The sequence below is a fragment of the Tachypleus tridentatus genome, chromosome 7 (genome assembly GCF_004210375.1).
Source record: "Tachypleus tridentatus isolate NWPU-2018 chromosome 7, ASM421037v1, whole genome shotgun sequence".
NCBI lineage: Eukaryota > Metazoa > Arthropoda > Merostomata > Xiphosura > Limulidae > Tachypleus > Tachypleus tridentatus.
In genome coordinates, this window is record NC_134831.1 from 37,790,070 (window position 1) to 37,807,748 (window position 17,679).

At 30.2% G+C, this 17,679-nt stretch overlaps 1 protein-coding gene across 11 annotated transcripts in view; it reads left to right on the plus strand.

The window, feature by feature from the left end:
- Nucleotides 1–17,679, plus strand: part of LOC143255459 (serine/arginine-rich splicing factor 1A-like) — a 24,007-nt gene continuing 6,328 nt past the window's right edge. For 3 of the 11 annotated variants that reach the window (XR_013030666.1, XR_013030665.1, XR_013030663.1), the window contains exons 1-6: nucleotides 1–231; nucleotides 5,691–5,854; nucleotides 10,006–10,178; nucleotides 11,481–11,717; nucleotides 12,991–13,821; nucleotides 15,370–15,425. Coding sequence is in view for 1 of the 11 variants with exons in the window: in XM_076511161.1 (XP_076367276.1) it covers nucleotides 65–231; nucleotides 5,691–5,854; nucleotides 10,006–10,178; nucleotides 11,481–11,636 (660 nt within the window). In the remaining 10 variants the exon portion in view is untranslated. Of the gene's footprint in view, nucleotides 232–5,690; nucleotides 5,855–10,005; nucleotides 10,179–11,480; nucleotides 12,321–12,990; nucleotides 15,189–15,360; nucleotides 15,426–17,679 lie in introns of those variants that run through there. The other 8 variants (XR_013030662.1, XR_013030668.1, XR_013030669.1 and 5 more) reach the window with 5 other exon arrangements.

Sequence of the window (17,679 nt, forward strand, 5' to 3'; positions counted from 1 at the left end):
ACCTGCTCCTAATGTGCAGTATTAGTACTATCCGTTAGTTGACTGTCAGGAAAGCTGTATAATAATGTCGTATAGAAACAATGATAGCCGTATTTATGTTGGAAATTTGCCCCCTGATATTAGAACGAAAGATATTGAAGATATATTCTATAAGTTTGGGAAAATTACTTTCATCGACTTGAAAAATAGAAGAGGACCGCCTTTTGCCTTTGTGGAATTTGAAGATACCAGGTTGGTTTAGGCATAAGTTTGGGGGGAGGATAGATGCGTAGTAACTACAGAAGGGTAGAAAGTAATGGCGGATATTAACTTTTTTACTATTATCATAGTTGCATTTTGAAAATCACTTTTCATCTGTTATAGCATGAAATATATTTTTATTTTGGGAAACTCAGTTATTCAGTAAAATATTTACGAAATGCAGTAACATATTTTTGTTATTATGTGAGTACTTTAGTTGAATAGTTTTGTAAAACAAATTGGTATTTTGCCATTAATTATAACTGTTCTATGCGTAGGGCTTAATGTTTAATTTAGGGTAGTGAAGGCTAGCAAGTTTTTACAGAATCAAGATTTGTATCTTGAATTTTAAGATTTTAACGTTATCAATTACGTAGTTAGTTAAACTGGATAGTTTTTGAACTTTCTTATATTGTAATAAACACATCAAAATATGAAACATAAACTGTTGTTTTAGTCATTGTAGTTATTTTACATCTTGTTTTAGAATTACAATTTTTTATAAACATCAGCAATGTTAAAATGTGGTTTTAATATTGTATCTAGTTTTAAAACTAACAGATTAGCAGAATAGCTACTTAATTTCTAACCCTACTGCAAGTGGTGAATTAATACAAAGATTTCTATTTTGACTGTAGTGTAGTAATAAAACTGATGTGCAGGTTATTATTAGCTTATTCACATAAGTGCAACTTTCCATTGCAAAATGTCTGTCAGTATTTCAAGAAATATTAAATAGAACAATATAATCTCAAGCATAAATATAAACGTGCACATTTGATTTGGATACATGTTTGTGACAAAACAGAAGCTTAAAACTTTTCAACCTGAGTATTAAATATTACATAACATTGATTTTCACTTAACAGTAATAGACATCTTGAAATCACATTTGAAATGAATATGTACTAGTATAATACAAAACAAATTTGTGAATGGAAATGCATAGTGAATCATGAACTAAAAATGCAGAAACCATTCTTATTTTGTGACAGAATGTTTGTTATTTCACAACAAAAATGAAAAACAAATATTGAGGTTCAACATTTAGCCTGCAACTGAACTTTAGTAATGGTGGTGTATAAGCCTGAACCACTTAACCCTTTCATTACAGATTGGGTAGACTCCATTCAAATCATAACCATGAAGGTATCCATGAAAGTAATTATACTGTTATTTTTTAATGATGTACCCATATGTTTACAAACTTTTACACATAATGTAAACATTACAAGGCTTTCATATACAAAATATCAGGTTTTTGAATTATGTATTGAGACTTTATAATATTTTCTGGTAAAAAATTTCCTTTTCAGAATGATGACTATCCAACTTGCAGAGTAATTTTCATTTAAAGATTAAAAATAATTTTACGCATTAGAAGATTTTCAAATTTTACATGTTAAATCTTTAATCTCTAGATAATTGTCATATTTTTTTCTAAGAAAAGCTTTATATTTTACCCATTATTTTCACTGTCGAATCAGAATCTCAGTATGTGCTCAGTAGATTTTATCTTGTAACCACCATAAAAAAAATTAAGAAATAAATATAAATTATGCTTCTTTGCCTTCTAGAATGGTTATGAATTGTATCTTGAATGCAGGTGTTTAGTCAAAATAGCTTAAATGCTATAACATTATAAATTTATTTTTCTTTGATTACCCTTCCAACCATGCTTGGTTTATGTTACAGAAGCTGTAATGATGTGGTGCATGTTACTGTAACTAACAATATAAAACTTGCCTTTACTAAATGACCTTTTTTGACTGGTATTTTGTAAAATAGTCACATTTCAGTTAAAATGCATTATATATGTATGTAGATTATGCTACTTACAAGTTTTTAAACTTATTGTTCTTAAAATATAGAGTAAATAAAGGAGTAACACAAACAATTATATCTTCTAGATATGACTTTTGATCATTTGATGCTTGTTGTAGGTTGCTACGCCTTAAATTTTGCATGTATAGGATGTGAAACAAAATGATTTTTAAGGTTTTTATATATATTTGAATAACCAAAAAATCAAATTTCTCTATCATTAATTTCTTATAATTTATCAAGTTTAGTAACTAATCAATATTGGTCTTTAAAAAAAAATTGAATAGGTTAAATACTCAATTTATCAGCATGAAAGATTGTCTTGAAAGAAAGATATGATGCCAATATATTTGAAAGTGGCTGAGGAAACCACTTGTGGGTACATTCCAAGATTTTTATTGGTTATTAACATCATTTATAGATGTGTATATAAGTGATTGTTTCCAAAAATGGAAAGGTGAACAGGGCCACATGTTTGATTCAGTACATAAGCTGTATCTCAACAGATATGAAAGATAGGAGGTTCTTATTTTATATTCTAGCTTTTCAATATTAGACATTTGAGTTTCTTGTTTGTACAAAAATGTAATTTTGTATTTTGAGATCACAAACATCTTATATTAACCAGTGCTGCATTCAAGGAACCACGTGACATGCAACAATTCATGTTCAGGTTTTTTTGTAATATTTATTTTTAAATTAAGAAATTAAGTGATGTATAGTATAACTTGAATTTTTGTTTACAATTTGATATCAACCATGTTGGTATAAATTCATAAAGTAGTTCAATAAAATTTTCATAGTAAGTCAACAGATTTGATCACATGGTTAATGTAAAAGTAAAAATTTTTAAATATCTTTTATTGTAGTAAGAAATTGATAAAACTGTGTACAATATGATATAGATCTTCACATTACTGTAGTTTCTAAATTCAGTTTCTGTTAATTACACTTCTTGTGGATCTGAATGATATACCAGTAACATCGTTCTAGCTTTTGAATTTTAGTATCTTATAAAATTAAAAATGTGTTAATAAGCATCTGTAATCAGTACATTTTATCATCACTTATTTAATGTATGTTTATCTACAATATGTACATAAAATTGGTGCATAAGGTGAAACACTTGCCTTAAAGAACTTTAGGAAGAATAGTTTATTAAAAAAACAAACTAGATCATTAAAGAGTGTATGGAAAATAGGTAGCTAAAAGTCAGGACTAACAGCAAGATACTTTAAGTACTGCAACCCATTCACTGCTGTTTGGATGTAGTGTAATGGGAAATATAAATTCCAGCTGCAGTGAAAGGGTTACAGGTAAGTGTTAAAATGGAGATTGGACACTTAGAGATTCTGATGGTAGAGGGTGTTGCAGACTGTTAGAGTTAATCTTATATATTTTGGTTTAGAAGAGAAGATATTAGTAACAATCTAAACATTACATGAAAAATATTGGATTTGATCTGAATAGTTTATATATTAGTCCCTAAATGTATGCTAAAAATATCAAAACCAATCGGGATTTTAAAGGTCAAAGATCATACAGGCCAACCTCTGCATTTGGTGTGTCAGCAGATTGTGTCCAGTTGCATGAGGGTTGGAGAATTGTTATTCATATCTTTAAGTGGGCAGATAATTTGAATGTGAAAATATAAGTCAGTTAGACTTCTGTAGCTAGATTCCAGTCTTATAGAAAAGTTTGAAAAATCATTTAGCAAGATATCTTAAAAAAGAAAGTTGATATAATTTTGTTAAGGGAGAATTTTCATCTTTTACAAGGGTGTTACCTATTTATATGTGGGATGGACAGAATCATGGTTGGTCTGTTGATAAAATCTCGCAAAGGGAAGATTAAGAGAAAATCACGTCAACAGGGTATTGGAAGAGACTTACTGACTGGGATGTTGATGAGTGTCTAGCCCAACTAGACCTTTGGTACTAGTAAACTTTAGTGTTTATTATTTATATTAATGATATAGCTAGTAAATGTTGATGAAATTAAACTTTTGAGTATTAATTGTGTGCTAAATGCTTCTAGATATCAAGTGGGAAATAAAAATCTTAAAATTTGCATCCATGTTGCATGAAAAAATATTGTAGCAGTTGCCGCATTCTAAATAAAATTGTTCTTTCCAGCCAGTATAGGGGTAATATGCTGTGAACATAAATGAATATTACATACATTTGCACTATTAATTCATAATTTCATGACATGACCAAAAAAACCACTGTAAATGTTCATGTATGTAGTTCTTTTAAGTGGTAGACTATTTAACCATCTTGTTACAAGTTTTCCTGTTGTTAGGGGTCAAAAGGCATGTTTTCACTTTTTTAAATTTTAAATTCAGATTTGTATTGAATTATTATTTAATGAATGTTTATAAATACATTTGTTACAAAATTGTAAATCATAATTCAAATTTTAATATTATTTATGTAAAAGTAAATATTAAAACAAAATTTCTAGATATTGATTTTTGTATGACACAATGTAAAATGCTGCTTTGGTTCAAATTGTTTGTGATGTTCAAATACAAAGTCTACAGGACCTTATTAATTGGAAACTCAAATTATTGAGAAGATAAATTATAAAGTAAGAACCTTATGTCTTTTCTGTTTGATTAGATGTCACTATATTTAGCAAATGAAACACAGTAAATGTGTGTATACTTCTGTCTATAATGTGAATAATTAGTTGAAAAGCTCAATGTCCCCTACATGGTTTTCTCAGCTTCTATTGGTTGGAAATTCCAAATATTTTTGTCTCTATTCTTCTTACCCAGATAGAGTTAGTAAGCTTGATAAATTACAGTGGAATGCTGTGATTTTAATAGAGTAATTTATAACATTTGATTATTTCAAAATGTATGTTTTATCCTTCTTGTGTGAAATATGAGAAGGCTTAGAAAAGTTTGGGAAGTAGGTGAATGGGTTTAGTATTTGTAAGTAGAAAAAATTGGTTTTCTATTTTTTATTTGCTTTATATTTTAAGGGTTTTTTGTGATTTGAGTTCTAAGTTTGATTTTTTTTAGCTGAGTTGTATTTTGTTGACTAATTTTTAAATACAAAGTAGAGAGGGGAAATGGTTGATAGTATTTAACACCAACTCTTGGGCTGTTTCAGTGTTAAATAAAAGTTTACATTATTTTTAAATTTAGAGTGTAATTGTATTACCTCGTATATAGTCATAGTGAAAGTTCTGAAGAGAGTATTTTTATTTAAAATTGTATTCTGTGATAAAGAAGTTGTTGCTTGTACCAGTTATTTTTCAAATTGTTTGAATCTTAAATACCGAAAATGTGAAAGTTTTTATGGATTTTTGTTTGTAGTGCCATTTAGTAGATGGCATCACATTTCATAAGCTGCAATCATCACTTCAAGTACTGAGATTTTGTATTTCAGCACATCAGTTGGCACCATTGTATTCATTATTTTGGTCACATATGTAGATATATTAATGGCCACACCATTTCTCCCTTATAGTAAGATGATTTAATAGATGGGTAAGGGTGGTGAGTAATGTTGATATTTTATTATCTGAATTTTTAAATTCATAATTAAAGTTTTATAAATGAAGATTTTTTTCGTACTTAACATATGTGCTAAACCATTTTAATGACTTATCAGAGATGCAGAAGATGCAGTCCATTCACGAGATGGTTATGATTATGATGGGTATCGGCTACGTGTAGAATTTCCTAAAGGGACTAATCCAGGAAGAGGATTTGGGTCTAGAGGCAGAGGTCGAGGTCCTCCAGCTCGTCGCTCTCAACACAGAATTCTTGTGTCAGGTTGGTAGATGATTCCACTATTCATGTATATCTTAATTATCTTAGTTATTACCAAAATATTGGAATGATACAACAGGATTACAGGTTAAGGAAAAGTATTGATGACGTATGCTAATGTTTGATTGTGCTCTATTATGCTAATCAAACTGAAGTAAAAATGAAGCATTTAAAATGCAAATTTTATCAATTTTTCATTTTTTGATAATCACTTTTACTTAAAGTAGTATGAGACTTAAAGTAGTTGCTAAGTAAATCTAAACAGTAGATTTGTATTTTTAACTAAGATTTGATGTTTATATATGTGTAGATAAACATTTTATTTTTGTATCATAACTTTATTTTTATTTCAAATTTATTCTTCATTGCAGCTGTACTTTTGTTTATTGTGCAAAAAAACAACACTTGGTTAGCAGTTTGAATGTTGTATGCTTGTTATGAGTGATACATCCCGTTACAAATGAGAGACACCATAAATTACAAAGAAAATTACTTTACAGCACTTAAAATATTAATCATGGTGACATTTCTCATAATGAGCAACATTTATTTTGGAATTTAAAACTTGAGTTCTGGTGTATTGGCACTGTAACTATAATTGAGACAAGTCTTTATCCTTTTATCCTGTTTCACAACAAATGTATTTTATTGTCCTTGCTTGTATACTGAGTTTTAAACCCTTTGCAAAATATTAGAATAAATTTTTTTTAATATTGGTTATTGGTTTAATTGTAAGGCAACAACAAAAGTTTGGGTCTTGCTACAAAGTAAATATAGTAAAAAGTAGAAAATTCTTGCATGGTGGTAGTAATAGCAGCAGTATGTACAAATTATACAAGGCTATCATTCTAAGTACTGAATACTATTTTTATTATGAACTAAATTTTTGAACTTACAACTGCTAAATTAAATGCAAAAGAATATAATCATAATTTCTCATAATATAACATAATTTAAACTACTATAGAAAATAAGTCACATACATCCCTTGCAGCTTTTTTTTTTCCAGAAGCAAATTTTCTAAGGTTTCCAAAATAATGAAAACTACTAAATGCAACCTATACATAAACTACCAGTTACTATAATAAGCACAGTCCACATTCCTATTGTAACATCCAGAGAACATTTCATCACGTTTTGCTTATCAAATGTGAATTACAGCAGTTGGAATAGCATGGTACTGAAACTGGCACCTTTGATTAGAATTGGCTAAAATCTTTACAGCTAAAGTTTAACATGATCAGACACTGTTTTATAAAGAAAATAGACTGGAAAAAGGTTGATACCAGTCAGATAGAATCAGCTATGAAGCACAAGGGAAAAAAGTTAAATATTTCTACTTAGAGGGTGCTTATTTATAGTTTGAAATATATTTTAGGATTTTTTTTATTAAATTTCTCTTCAAGCTTTAAATAATAGTTTTGTACAAATAATTGAATATTATACTACTATTTACAAAAATCTGAAAACCATTAAGAATTTTTTTTTTTAATTTACAAACGTGATATTACCCTCATGATAAAATAAAATGGTACTGCTATATGAGATTAATTAGTTTAGTCAGACCCTAACAGCAAAAATAATTAGGTGTGAATGTTTTTTTGACAGTGAAAGAAAACTTGCAAGAACAGTGTAGTGATTGACATTATCTAATTTTATATATTTTTTTCTGTCATTCATGAGGATAAAATTTATGGTTAATTGTTTTTGTTAGAATTTGTAACTTTCAGGAAAATTTCATCTTAGTGTATCAGTATTAATGCTAAGAATGTTGATTTTTTCAGTGTGAATGATAGGTAGTGGGATGAATGCTGTCATCTCTTTGGTTAGTATCACAATTAGGGTTGGCAGCAGATAGCATAGTAGCTTTTCCATAAGCACAAATTTGATTTATAGTATTGTACATGAATAGCGTATGGCTGTGATAGTATCATCTGATTTATTAAATGTCTGGTGATATTCCTAATGTAAGTAAAATAAAGTTAATTATTGTAAGTTTCTGTATTTTAATATCCAGCTCAAGGTGTTGTGAATGTGGTTTCATACTGCTGTGTGGTAACTGTCTAATGTAAAACATCTATTACTTTTATTGATACATAAAAATATGTGTAATCATGACATAAAATGAAATGTACAAGTCATTTACATTCCCTAGTTAACAAGTGTAAGTATTAATGTTCTTAAGCTGAGTATCATCTAGTGATCAGTAACTGTGTAGTTATTAAGAGTAGTGTAGAATGTTGATTATATGAATTTTTATATACCTAGATATTTGTCAAAAGCAATCTAAAATAGACTATAATAGAAAACAGAAGATGTTAATGAGTAATAACTAAAAATCTCTACTCATGATTTTCTAAATTAATTAGAAACTTTATAAAACTTGGATATACCAGTCATTTGTTCAAAGATTAAATTCTATGGAACAGGATAGAATGAATATAAATATGTCAAAACAAAGTGTGATCTTTTGCTAACCTTTGACATAGTGAAAGTGGTGGAAATTTGTAGCAAAAATTTGTTGATTTGATAACATTAGGCATAGCTAATCAAAATTTTGGCATGGTTGCTTTCACCCTTCTTTCTTGACATTTTTTAGTGAATAATTTTCATACATACCTTATTTTAAACTAGAATGTAATATATGTTGTAGAAAAATCCTTTGAACACCACTGAATGTCAGCGTATTGTATAACATTCAAAGATCCCAAAACTTGTATACAATTAAAATGATAAACAATGTGGATTTATATTTTCTGTAAAATTCATGTATTGGGAAGGGGGGGTATTTTATTAACATGAAAAGTATGTATGTATGGCTTACATTGTACTGCATCCAGTAACTCGCTTTTTACTGAGTAACACTATTACTTAGTGCCAACATGTTCACTTTTAGAGGTAAACTGTAATTATAGAATGTAAAAAAAAAAAAAACATTGTATAACACTTCATTTGTCAGTAGTGAAACCTCTGACCTTGTCATTGAGACTAATAAACATTTCTTCTTATTACTTTGTTTTATTATCTTATTTTGTTAATAGTTAACATTGTAAGAGCAATGCTGGTGCTTAACAGTTGAATGTAGATGATTGGGTGTTTTAATACTAGCTGTTTCAATAGAAGTGTGAAAATAATGTTAAAATTAGTGTATGAAAAGTTGAGTAAAGAAATAATCACACCATCTCAAAATTATTGTAACACTTTATTTGTTTAAAATTCAGCTACAGAACTAGTTGAGATTAATTTTAACCAAAGGGACATTTGTTATTATTATGACTTGGTAATACATTGTTGTTATATTAACTTACAAACTTTGTAGTCCCTTTCATGTTGTGCAAGATTTATCTGTTCAGCCTGTATAAAAAAAATCATTTAAAAATGGTACCTAATTTTAATTTATTGACCAAAAACCTGAGACAAAATATAAGTTGGAAAACAAATGAAAATTTTAATGAAGTGGGGGTTGTTAGTTATTTGTATAATTGCTCTAAGAATTAATCCATTTTGTGATGGGTATAGCTAAATCAAGCAGTTTAAATATGCCAGTCAAAGCAGGTATTGAAAATTGGTTCAGAATATGTCCAACTAGTATTACTTGTGTGGTTTTTATTGTACCATTTATTGTGGATGCTTATTATAGCAATTCAGCAAACAACCCAACGTTCACACTTTCCATTAAGAACTTGTTTTTCATATTGTTCAGTTATGTCTACAGAATAAACAGAACCTTCAGTACATTTAGTATAGATGTATCCCTGATAGATATAACTTTTACACGAATTAAAACCACTGACAAATTTCAAAGATGTACTCTTTATTTTGGCCTACAGATAAGTGACTTTTTAGGTACTGTAAAAAAGAACTCACAATAAGCCTTAGAAAATTAACATGTAGTTAAATAATAATTAACGCTACTTAGAGCCTTACAGAGAAGTAACTTAGTTAATTGTTTCATTTCAGAATTAATTAAGTATATGCTTAATTTTAACTCAGTATCACTATCTAATACATAACTGTTGGTCATTTAAAGGTTTAACTGTAACTGAATAATAGTTTTAGAAATATGTATATAGTATTATTTGTTAAATACAGGCTTACCTGCAGCTGGATAACAGTTTTAGAAATGTGTGTATAGTATTGTTTGTTAAATACAGGTTTACCTGCAACTGGAAGTTGGCAGGATCTGAAAGATCACATGCGAGAAGCTGGAGATGTATGCTATGCTGATGTGTCCAAAGATGGGACAGGAGTTGTAGAGTTCCTCAGATACGAAGACATGAAATATGCTGTAAAGAAACTTGATGACTCCAGGTTTCGTTCTCATGAGGTTTGTTATAGACTAGTTTGTTACCACTTGTCTGTTGATTAGCTTCTAGATGCTGTACTAAGTTTTATGTTTTAAAGTAGAACTGTCTTATAGACAGAATTTTTGATTATTTCATGAAGTTAATTTGAACCTAAATTTGAATCATTTTTTTTTGTTGAATAGTGAACTTGGGATGTATTGATGACTGCTTAGATTGTAATTAGGTAGTATTTTCTAATTAAATAAATCTGTACTGTTTAATTATCTGTGTTACATACAAGTGGGAAAAAAGTTGATGGTGTGTGCTATCAGAAATTGTCTTCCTTCTGGTCAGTAGTACAACAAAAAGAAAAAAAAAAAAAATGTTTGCTGTGGGTAGTGCCACCCAGTTCACCTTTCTTTCAGTTAACAACTTGCAAAAGAAATGGTTGGCAGTGAATTGTTTAAACAGAGTTGAATAATGTGTTTAAGTGTGCCTGTTGTTGCATTTTACATTAAAGTAGAGCATCATGAAGTGATTTGAGTTATGAGGTGACAAATGAGACCAAAGGTACAGTCTGTTTCTTGGAGTAAAGAAAGTATTATAAGTAACCAAGAGAGAAAAGTAAATGTAAGACTGTACACATTAAAGTTAAAAAGATATTTATTTTTAATTCAAAACAGCATTTTTCTAGAGTAAAAAAATATTGGGGTCACCCAAAATAAGATACCAGTTGATTTATCCTGTCAAACTAAAACTGAAGGGTATTTTGTTGTTGCTCTTCTGAAGTTATACTAGTCCAGTTCTTCATGTTATCCCTGCCTTCCTTTTTGTTACCCACCATACATTCAGGTGTGGTCAGTTCACAGCTTGTATCTCTTCTAGAGTGTATTTTTATCTTCACCTTGGTTAAGTAATTTTTCTTGTTGAGCACTTCCACTGTGTCACTTATTTGGTTCTTCAGCTTGCCTGAAATACATACCTTCTACATCACATCTAAAAATATTATCTTTATCTGGTCTCTTACCTTCATAATAATGCAGACGTAAAACTATTACACACTAATGTTGTTGTTACCCTGACATTAAGTTCCCTACTAATGTGTTATTTTACACACAGCTTGCCTGTCACATTCTTTTCCACATCCCTCATCCAGTCAACTTTCACCATCAAAATACTGAAACATTTAAAAGGTCAGAGATAGACAAGCATACACATTCAACTCAGGAAAGTAACTATTATTAGTTCCAATTGTTTTCTTCGGATGTGCCAGAAACCTGCTTAAGATATAAAAATAACTATGACGATGCAGACATAACTTAATTCATCACTTTATTTTATAGGGAGAGGTGTCCTATATAAGAGTCAAGGAAGATTATTATGGACGTTCTCGTTCCAGAAGTAGAAGTTACTCGCCAAGACGTAGCAGAGGCTCGCCAACGTACTCTCCAGCTCGTAGATCACACACTCGTTCCCGGTCCAGATCATATTCCAAGTAAAAGATCAGCATGTGCATTCATATAGTGGTAGCATCTGAAACTTCAAATAATGCATAGGATGTGATGTCGACATATTATCAGGTTGACTTTTTTTTTGTTTCCCCTAAAGTGATGTATGTTTTAGCACATCTTGTAATTATGTAATTGGTTTTGTTATTGGTGAGAGGGAAGGTTTCTAAAGCAGTGTTAATGAAACCTGTCGGTACATGTATAATTTTACATTTATATTCTTTGAACATTGTAATGATTAGCTGTTGAAAATAAAACTTTTTAATTCAGTTTTGTTCATTTATCTTTCTTTTAGGTACACAGTGTTGTTTCAATTATAGTATTCATATTTGTAAGAACAGCCCCCTCTCACCAAGAAATTTTGTCCATTCCAAGGTCTGTATAAGTTGAACAATGAACTTTAAACAGAATATTCAGGTGGTTTTGTTGTCTGCTTTACTGAGACCCTTTCTTTTGCCCGTGTAGTGTTTGATTTCAGAGCTTAATAGCTGTTAACAAGGAATTGATAAATGACACTTTGATAAAGATGGATAATTGTACTCTTTATCAGAAGTTTTTCTTAGTCTTTTCATATTAGGCAAATAAAAACACATCTAGGTAGGTGTTGTCTCAATTGTGTAATTTTTGTCATAAAATGATATGATTTACAAAATTAAAAATTATATCAAGAACAAATGTGTAGAGAACTGATTCTTATTGACATTTATAGCATACACATGAAATGTTGAACATCTCTTCTAATGTGAAGATATTGGATTTAGTTTAAGTCGTTAAATGTAGCTAGACTTGTGCATTCCAAGTTTTGTTTTAAAATAAAAACATATACAATACTTTGAAAATCCAAGCAACAAGTATTGCAGCACTGAGTTTCTCTCCTTTTGTTATTGTTAGTATATGACTGTGGATGTAATATTACTGTTACCCTTGTACTAGGCTTTTACAGATTGATTAGGTGGGGGGTATTGTAGTTATTTAAGTGTTTGATCCCTCCTTGTGGCTCATTGATAACACTTGTAACATTTAAAATGTGGTTCTGGTATTCATAGTAAACAGCTCAACATATGTCATTGGTAGCTTTGTGCTTAATAACAATACACAATTAAATTGTATTAACTTGTGGGCAGATTTAACTTGGCTTTCTTAAATAAAACAAACTAAATTCTTAACATGAAACTTGTTAGTGTTCAGGAGCATCCAGACACTTTGACAAAATGGATCAAGGTAACAATTTTGCTCAGGTTATTTCTACATACATCAAGAATTTATAGATTTGAAATATTTTAGTTACTATTAAGTTTGGGATCAAAAAGACAAATTTCTAACAATATTTTTTGTTTGTCTTCAGCTTTAACTACTACATGAGGTAGCAAGGATCACTTGGCTGTACTCTTAAGGATTTAACAAAACTATGGATCTAACTGGATTTCCTAAGGATGGGATGGCATGGGTGTGGATCCCAGGATAGGCTAAACTCTCTCTCTCTCTCTTTGGATGGCTCTGTAAATATCTGGTATAGGAGTAGTAGTGACAGAAACATTCCTGCTTACTGGTATGAAGGGCAGGATTAACATCTTATGGTTTATCCAGGACAGGCAGCTTTTAGGAACAAATTCCCATTAGATAATTATGTTGACTCTAATGCTCTAAATCTGCAGAGAACGTGGATTGTGTTCCAGGTGCTTCGTGAAGAGCTAACACCAGGAATACATATTATAAATCTTGTATTGGATGGACCTAGTGGTTGCTAGGAGTATGTGGGCAGTATGACTTCATTTGTGGTTTATTTATAGTGACAGAGAGGAGCGCTCCAGGCGCAGGGAACTCCTGGCACTTGAAGTGTTACATTTAAAGGAAACATGTTTAAACCCTTCAGCACCAGGCTGCAGTGTGTCCAGTAGAGACTGGTACTGAAGGGATTAAACACTCTCGGTAGTACTTCACCACCAAGCTACTTGTGGAGAATCTTATGCTTTGCTATAGCCTAATGTTGCATAGGAAAAAACAAGGAATTCATTTCTTGTGGCGCACAAAGAATCATGGAATCAAGGAGAAGTTAAGGATCTTCATGGATTTCTTTTATTATTTAAATATGACAACAAGATATATGTTGCACTAAATGCTTGTTTGGAAGTTTAGGAGCTTTAATGATCAAGGCCAGCTAAGGGAAATCTCATATGTAAGTCCATATCAAATTGTTTTTAAGTTTAAAGTATACCATTTGTTCTAGTGAAATATATTGTAATTTCTAAGTTTAGAGCTTTTAACAGTGATACTCCAGGTAAGTGGATAGTTTACTTCTACATTGGGTGGGGTTGGGGGTAAGATAACTAATGCTGTTGTACGGTGTGGGTGGATGGATCCAACCAACAGTGCCGGAACTTCTGTGAACCATGTGGTTTGGAGTTTTTCCCCAGTTTACATGATTCATGTTAGCAACTGAAGCTAAATTCATCATTTTTCATATAATGCAGGAAAATACAAAAAAAAAAAAAACATGTGGAAGGTAGAGTTTGTGTGGTCCAGTTTTGCAAGATAAGTTGTATTTGTGATGTTTAGACCCAATTAACTTGTATATTTTCTCCGGTATCTTCTTCAGACTGCTACGATACATACTTAACCATATTTTTCGAAGCATGAACTATGCCTTGTCCTGAACTTTGTGCTTTCACGATAGTATAAGCAGATGCAATGACACTTAATTTGTGGGTATTTCTATCTGCGTCTAATTATTCCATTATTTTTGCTCAATAGTTTATAGATTTATCTTAATTCTATTCAATTTTTTTCAACACTGAAAAAAAGTGTTTAAGAATTGTAATAAAACAATTTATGTTTACTGGTTAAATTGAAATAAAATACATCTGCTTAGTATTCCATAAATTTTTAGCATTAAAGGCTTTTTTAAGGTGGTTGTCCTATATTCCAGTAACAATATTTTTTTTACAATACATCCCTAGGGCAAGTCCAAAAATTAAAACTAAACTGGTACCGTGTTTACTCGCTCATAAGACGGGGATTTTTCCTCGAGATTTCGGGCTCAAATTGGGGGGCCCGTCTTATAGGCGAGGTCTACAGACATACAAAATAAATTTAGTTCACTCAGTTTATCAGATCATTCCTCAAATGCGGAATTTCGAATTCCATTGACGGCAGTGAGGATGATGAACTTTTCAGTGAGTTTATCGGCGGCAGAGATGACATAGAGCAGGAGGAGAACACGGAGGAATGTGACCTCTACGATGATGGATTGTCCGAGGAGCAGTTTTATGAACTGTTTGGAGATAGCGACAACGAATAATTTGAAGGCTTTTGAATTTCATAACTTGCATACTGATTTGCTGTGTTCTATTAAAGTGCAGTTTGCGTAAACTCTTTTAATACTTTGAAGAAATGTGGTTTAAAAGTTAGCATAAACGTACTTTGATACTGAAATATGTTGTGATAAGTTTTGTGCATTAGATTGTTCTTTGTTATGTGTTTTAAATATGAATATTTATCATACAGTAAATAAAATAGTTGATGAAATTCCATTAAACGCTTGAACACCGAGTTTGGATTTATTCATTTATTTTCACTTTTCTATCTCTTCTATTTTTCTCCTTCTAATCTGAAATCGAAATATCGTATACAAAACCCAAAATTAGATTTCTATTAATTTCCATTTTTTTCACTTTTCTCTCGTTACCTGCTTTCCTTCCTTCGTCTTATAAACGAGTCTAAACAGAATATCGACAATCTCTCAGGTGAAGTTGGGACCCGTCTTATAAACGAATAAAACCGGTAAGTTTAATAGATGGATTAATAAGTATTATAAACTGAATTGTATTTGAACTACACTGTTTGTAACAAAAAGCTTCTAGTAAATTTCAACTGTGCTACAGTTAATGTTGTGATTCATGGAGGATACAGTAAAGTTATAGTATTAGTATATTACATATCATTCTTCTGGAAAATGAATACTGTAACAATTTACCTTAAAAACGTGGTGTTTTAATTGTAATACGTGTATAAGTGAAACCAGATGTCTATGGTAAAACTTAAATATAATGTCTCTAAACAAAGAAAAATAAGACTGCAGTTTGTTGATTGATCCCAACACACTGGGCATTTAAAATGTTTTTAACCCTTTCCACACAAGTGAAAGGCCATGATGTCATTACATTTGTTGTGTATTCAGAATTTTATTGAACTGTTTTGTGAATTTATCCCCTTAAAATTGGTATGAAACTGGATTATAATTCAAAATTTCATATTATACATTATTTAGTTTCTTAATTTAAAAGTAAATATTAAACACACCTAAACATCTATTTCTGTTTGTCACGTGGTATGTTAAATGCAGCACTGGTTCAAATTATCGATATTGACAAGCTAGAATATAAAATAACCTTTTATCTTTATTTGCTGAGCTGTCACTGTATTTAGTGAACCAAACACAGTAGTCTTGCTTTACCTGTTAGAAACAGTTCCTTGTATGTACCTATTTATATATTACAAATGAATAACCAATTGGAAGCTCAATGTTCTGTTGGTACTCAGCCATTTTTAGATATAATGGCAACCTCTTTCTTTGGAGACAAACTTTTAAACTGGTAATTTAAGTCTTTAGTTGTCATGATTTCATATTTTTTTAGATACAAATACAAATTAGTTATAAAAGTAGGTAAATTATAATGGAATTTTGTGACATCTGTGAAGTAATTTATGATTTTTTGTTATTCGTATGTGTGTGCTATGTATATTTATGTACAAACCTAAAAATGTTATTTCATACCCTTCACATGCAAAATTTCTTAAGGCCTAGCAAGCAAAAATTAGTACAAAAGTCATATCTAGAAGAGATGAGAATTTTGTGCTTTATTTTTTTACTTACAGTTCAATGTCTTAAGAAAAATAAATTTGATATACAGAAAATTTATAATAGTTGAAATGTGGAGGGAATTTTACCAAATAGAGGTAGAGTAAAAAACACACATCCAAGACAGGTCATTTTTATATTATTGAATTACATGTGCTGTCATTGTAACTTCTGTATTGTTAGCCAGGCTGGATTTAAAATATATAATGTTATGAGATTTAAGCTATTTGGTCTTAAACATTTTTGTTTCATGATCTGTAGTCATTCTACAATGAAAAGGCATTTATATTTATTTCCTAATTTTATACGGTGTTTATTAAGATTGGACAAATTGACTGAACCCATACAGAGAATCTTTAGTCAAAATAACAAAATATAAAGCTTGTTTCAAAAAATGTTTGATAAAATTGTGGACATAATAAGGATTTCACATGGATTTAAACATGTTCTGATGCACAAGTTTTTAATCTTAAATTGAAAATTACGTTGCATGTTGGATAGGTAATATGCATAAATAAAGGAATGAGAAAAACATTGTTTACCAAACCTTAAGATCTAATTTTTTTTTAAAATCTGAATTTGCATATGAAAGCCTTGTAATATTTACTGATAATATGCCAAATTTTGTGAATGCATGTTTACTAATTTTAAAGTAATAAAGTGAAAATTGCAACAAGCACAAAATGATTTAGGTTGGTCCAGTACTGAATGAGTTAATAAACTTAAAAAAAAAAAGTCCTTGAATGATCATATTTGTTTTAATTAGTCCATGTGCAAAATGATTTTCATGTTAAAATTAAAAATTCTTTTCTTACTCTCAAAAAATCTCATTTTCTTTGTGTAATCCCTGAACCCCTTTAATGCATTTAAAATGTTTGTTTTCTGTAAAATTTTATATTTTATCTCAGTCAGTTTGCCTGATCTTGTGATCACCAAAAAAGAAGTTACCCTTTTTATCTTTCTAGACTGGCTTCAGAGTGTAACATGGAACTACATTTGTTTATCCTTAGTAGCTTTAAACTCATATTGCACATCTATTTATAATTAAATTTTTGCTTACTTGACTTTGGAACTGTGACTATGTGGTCAACTTTAAGTTGTAAGTCACTCAGGCAACATGCAGCTCACATTATACTATTGATTTACATTATTCATGAACCAGTTTGAGCAGCTCAT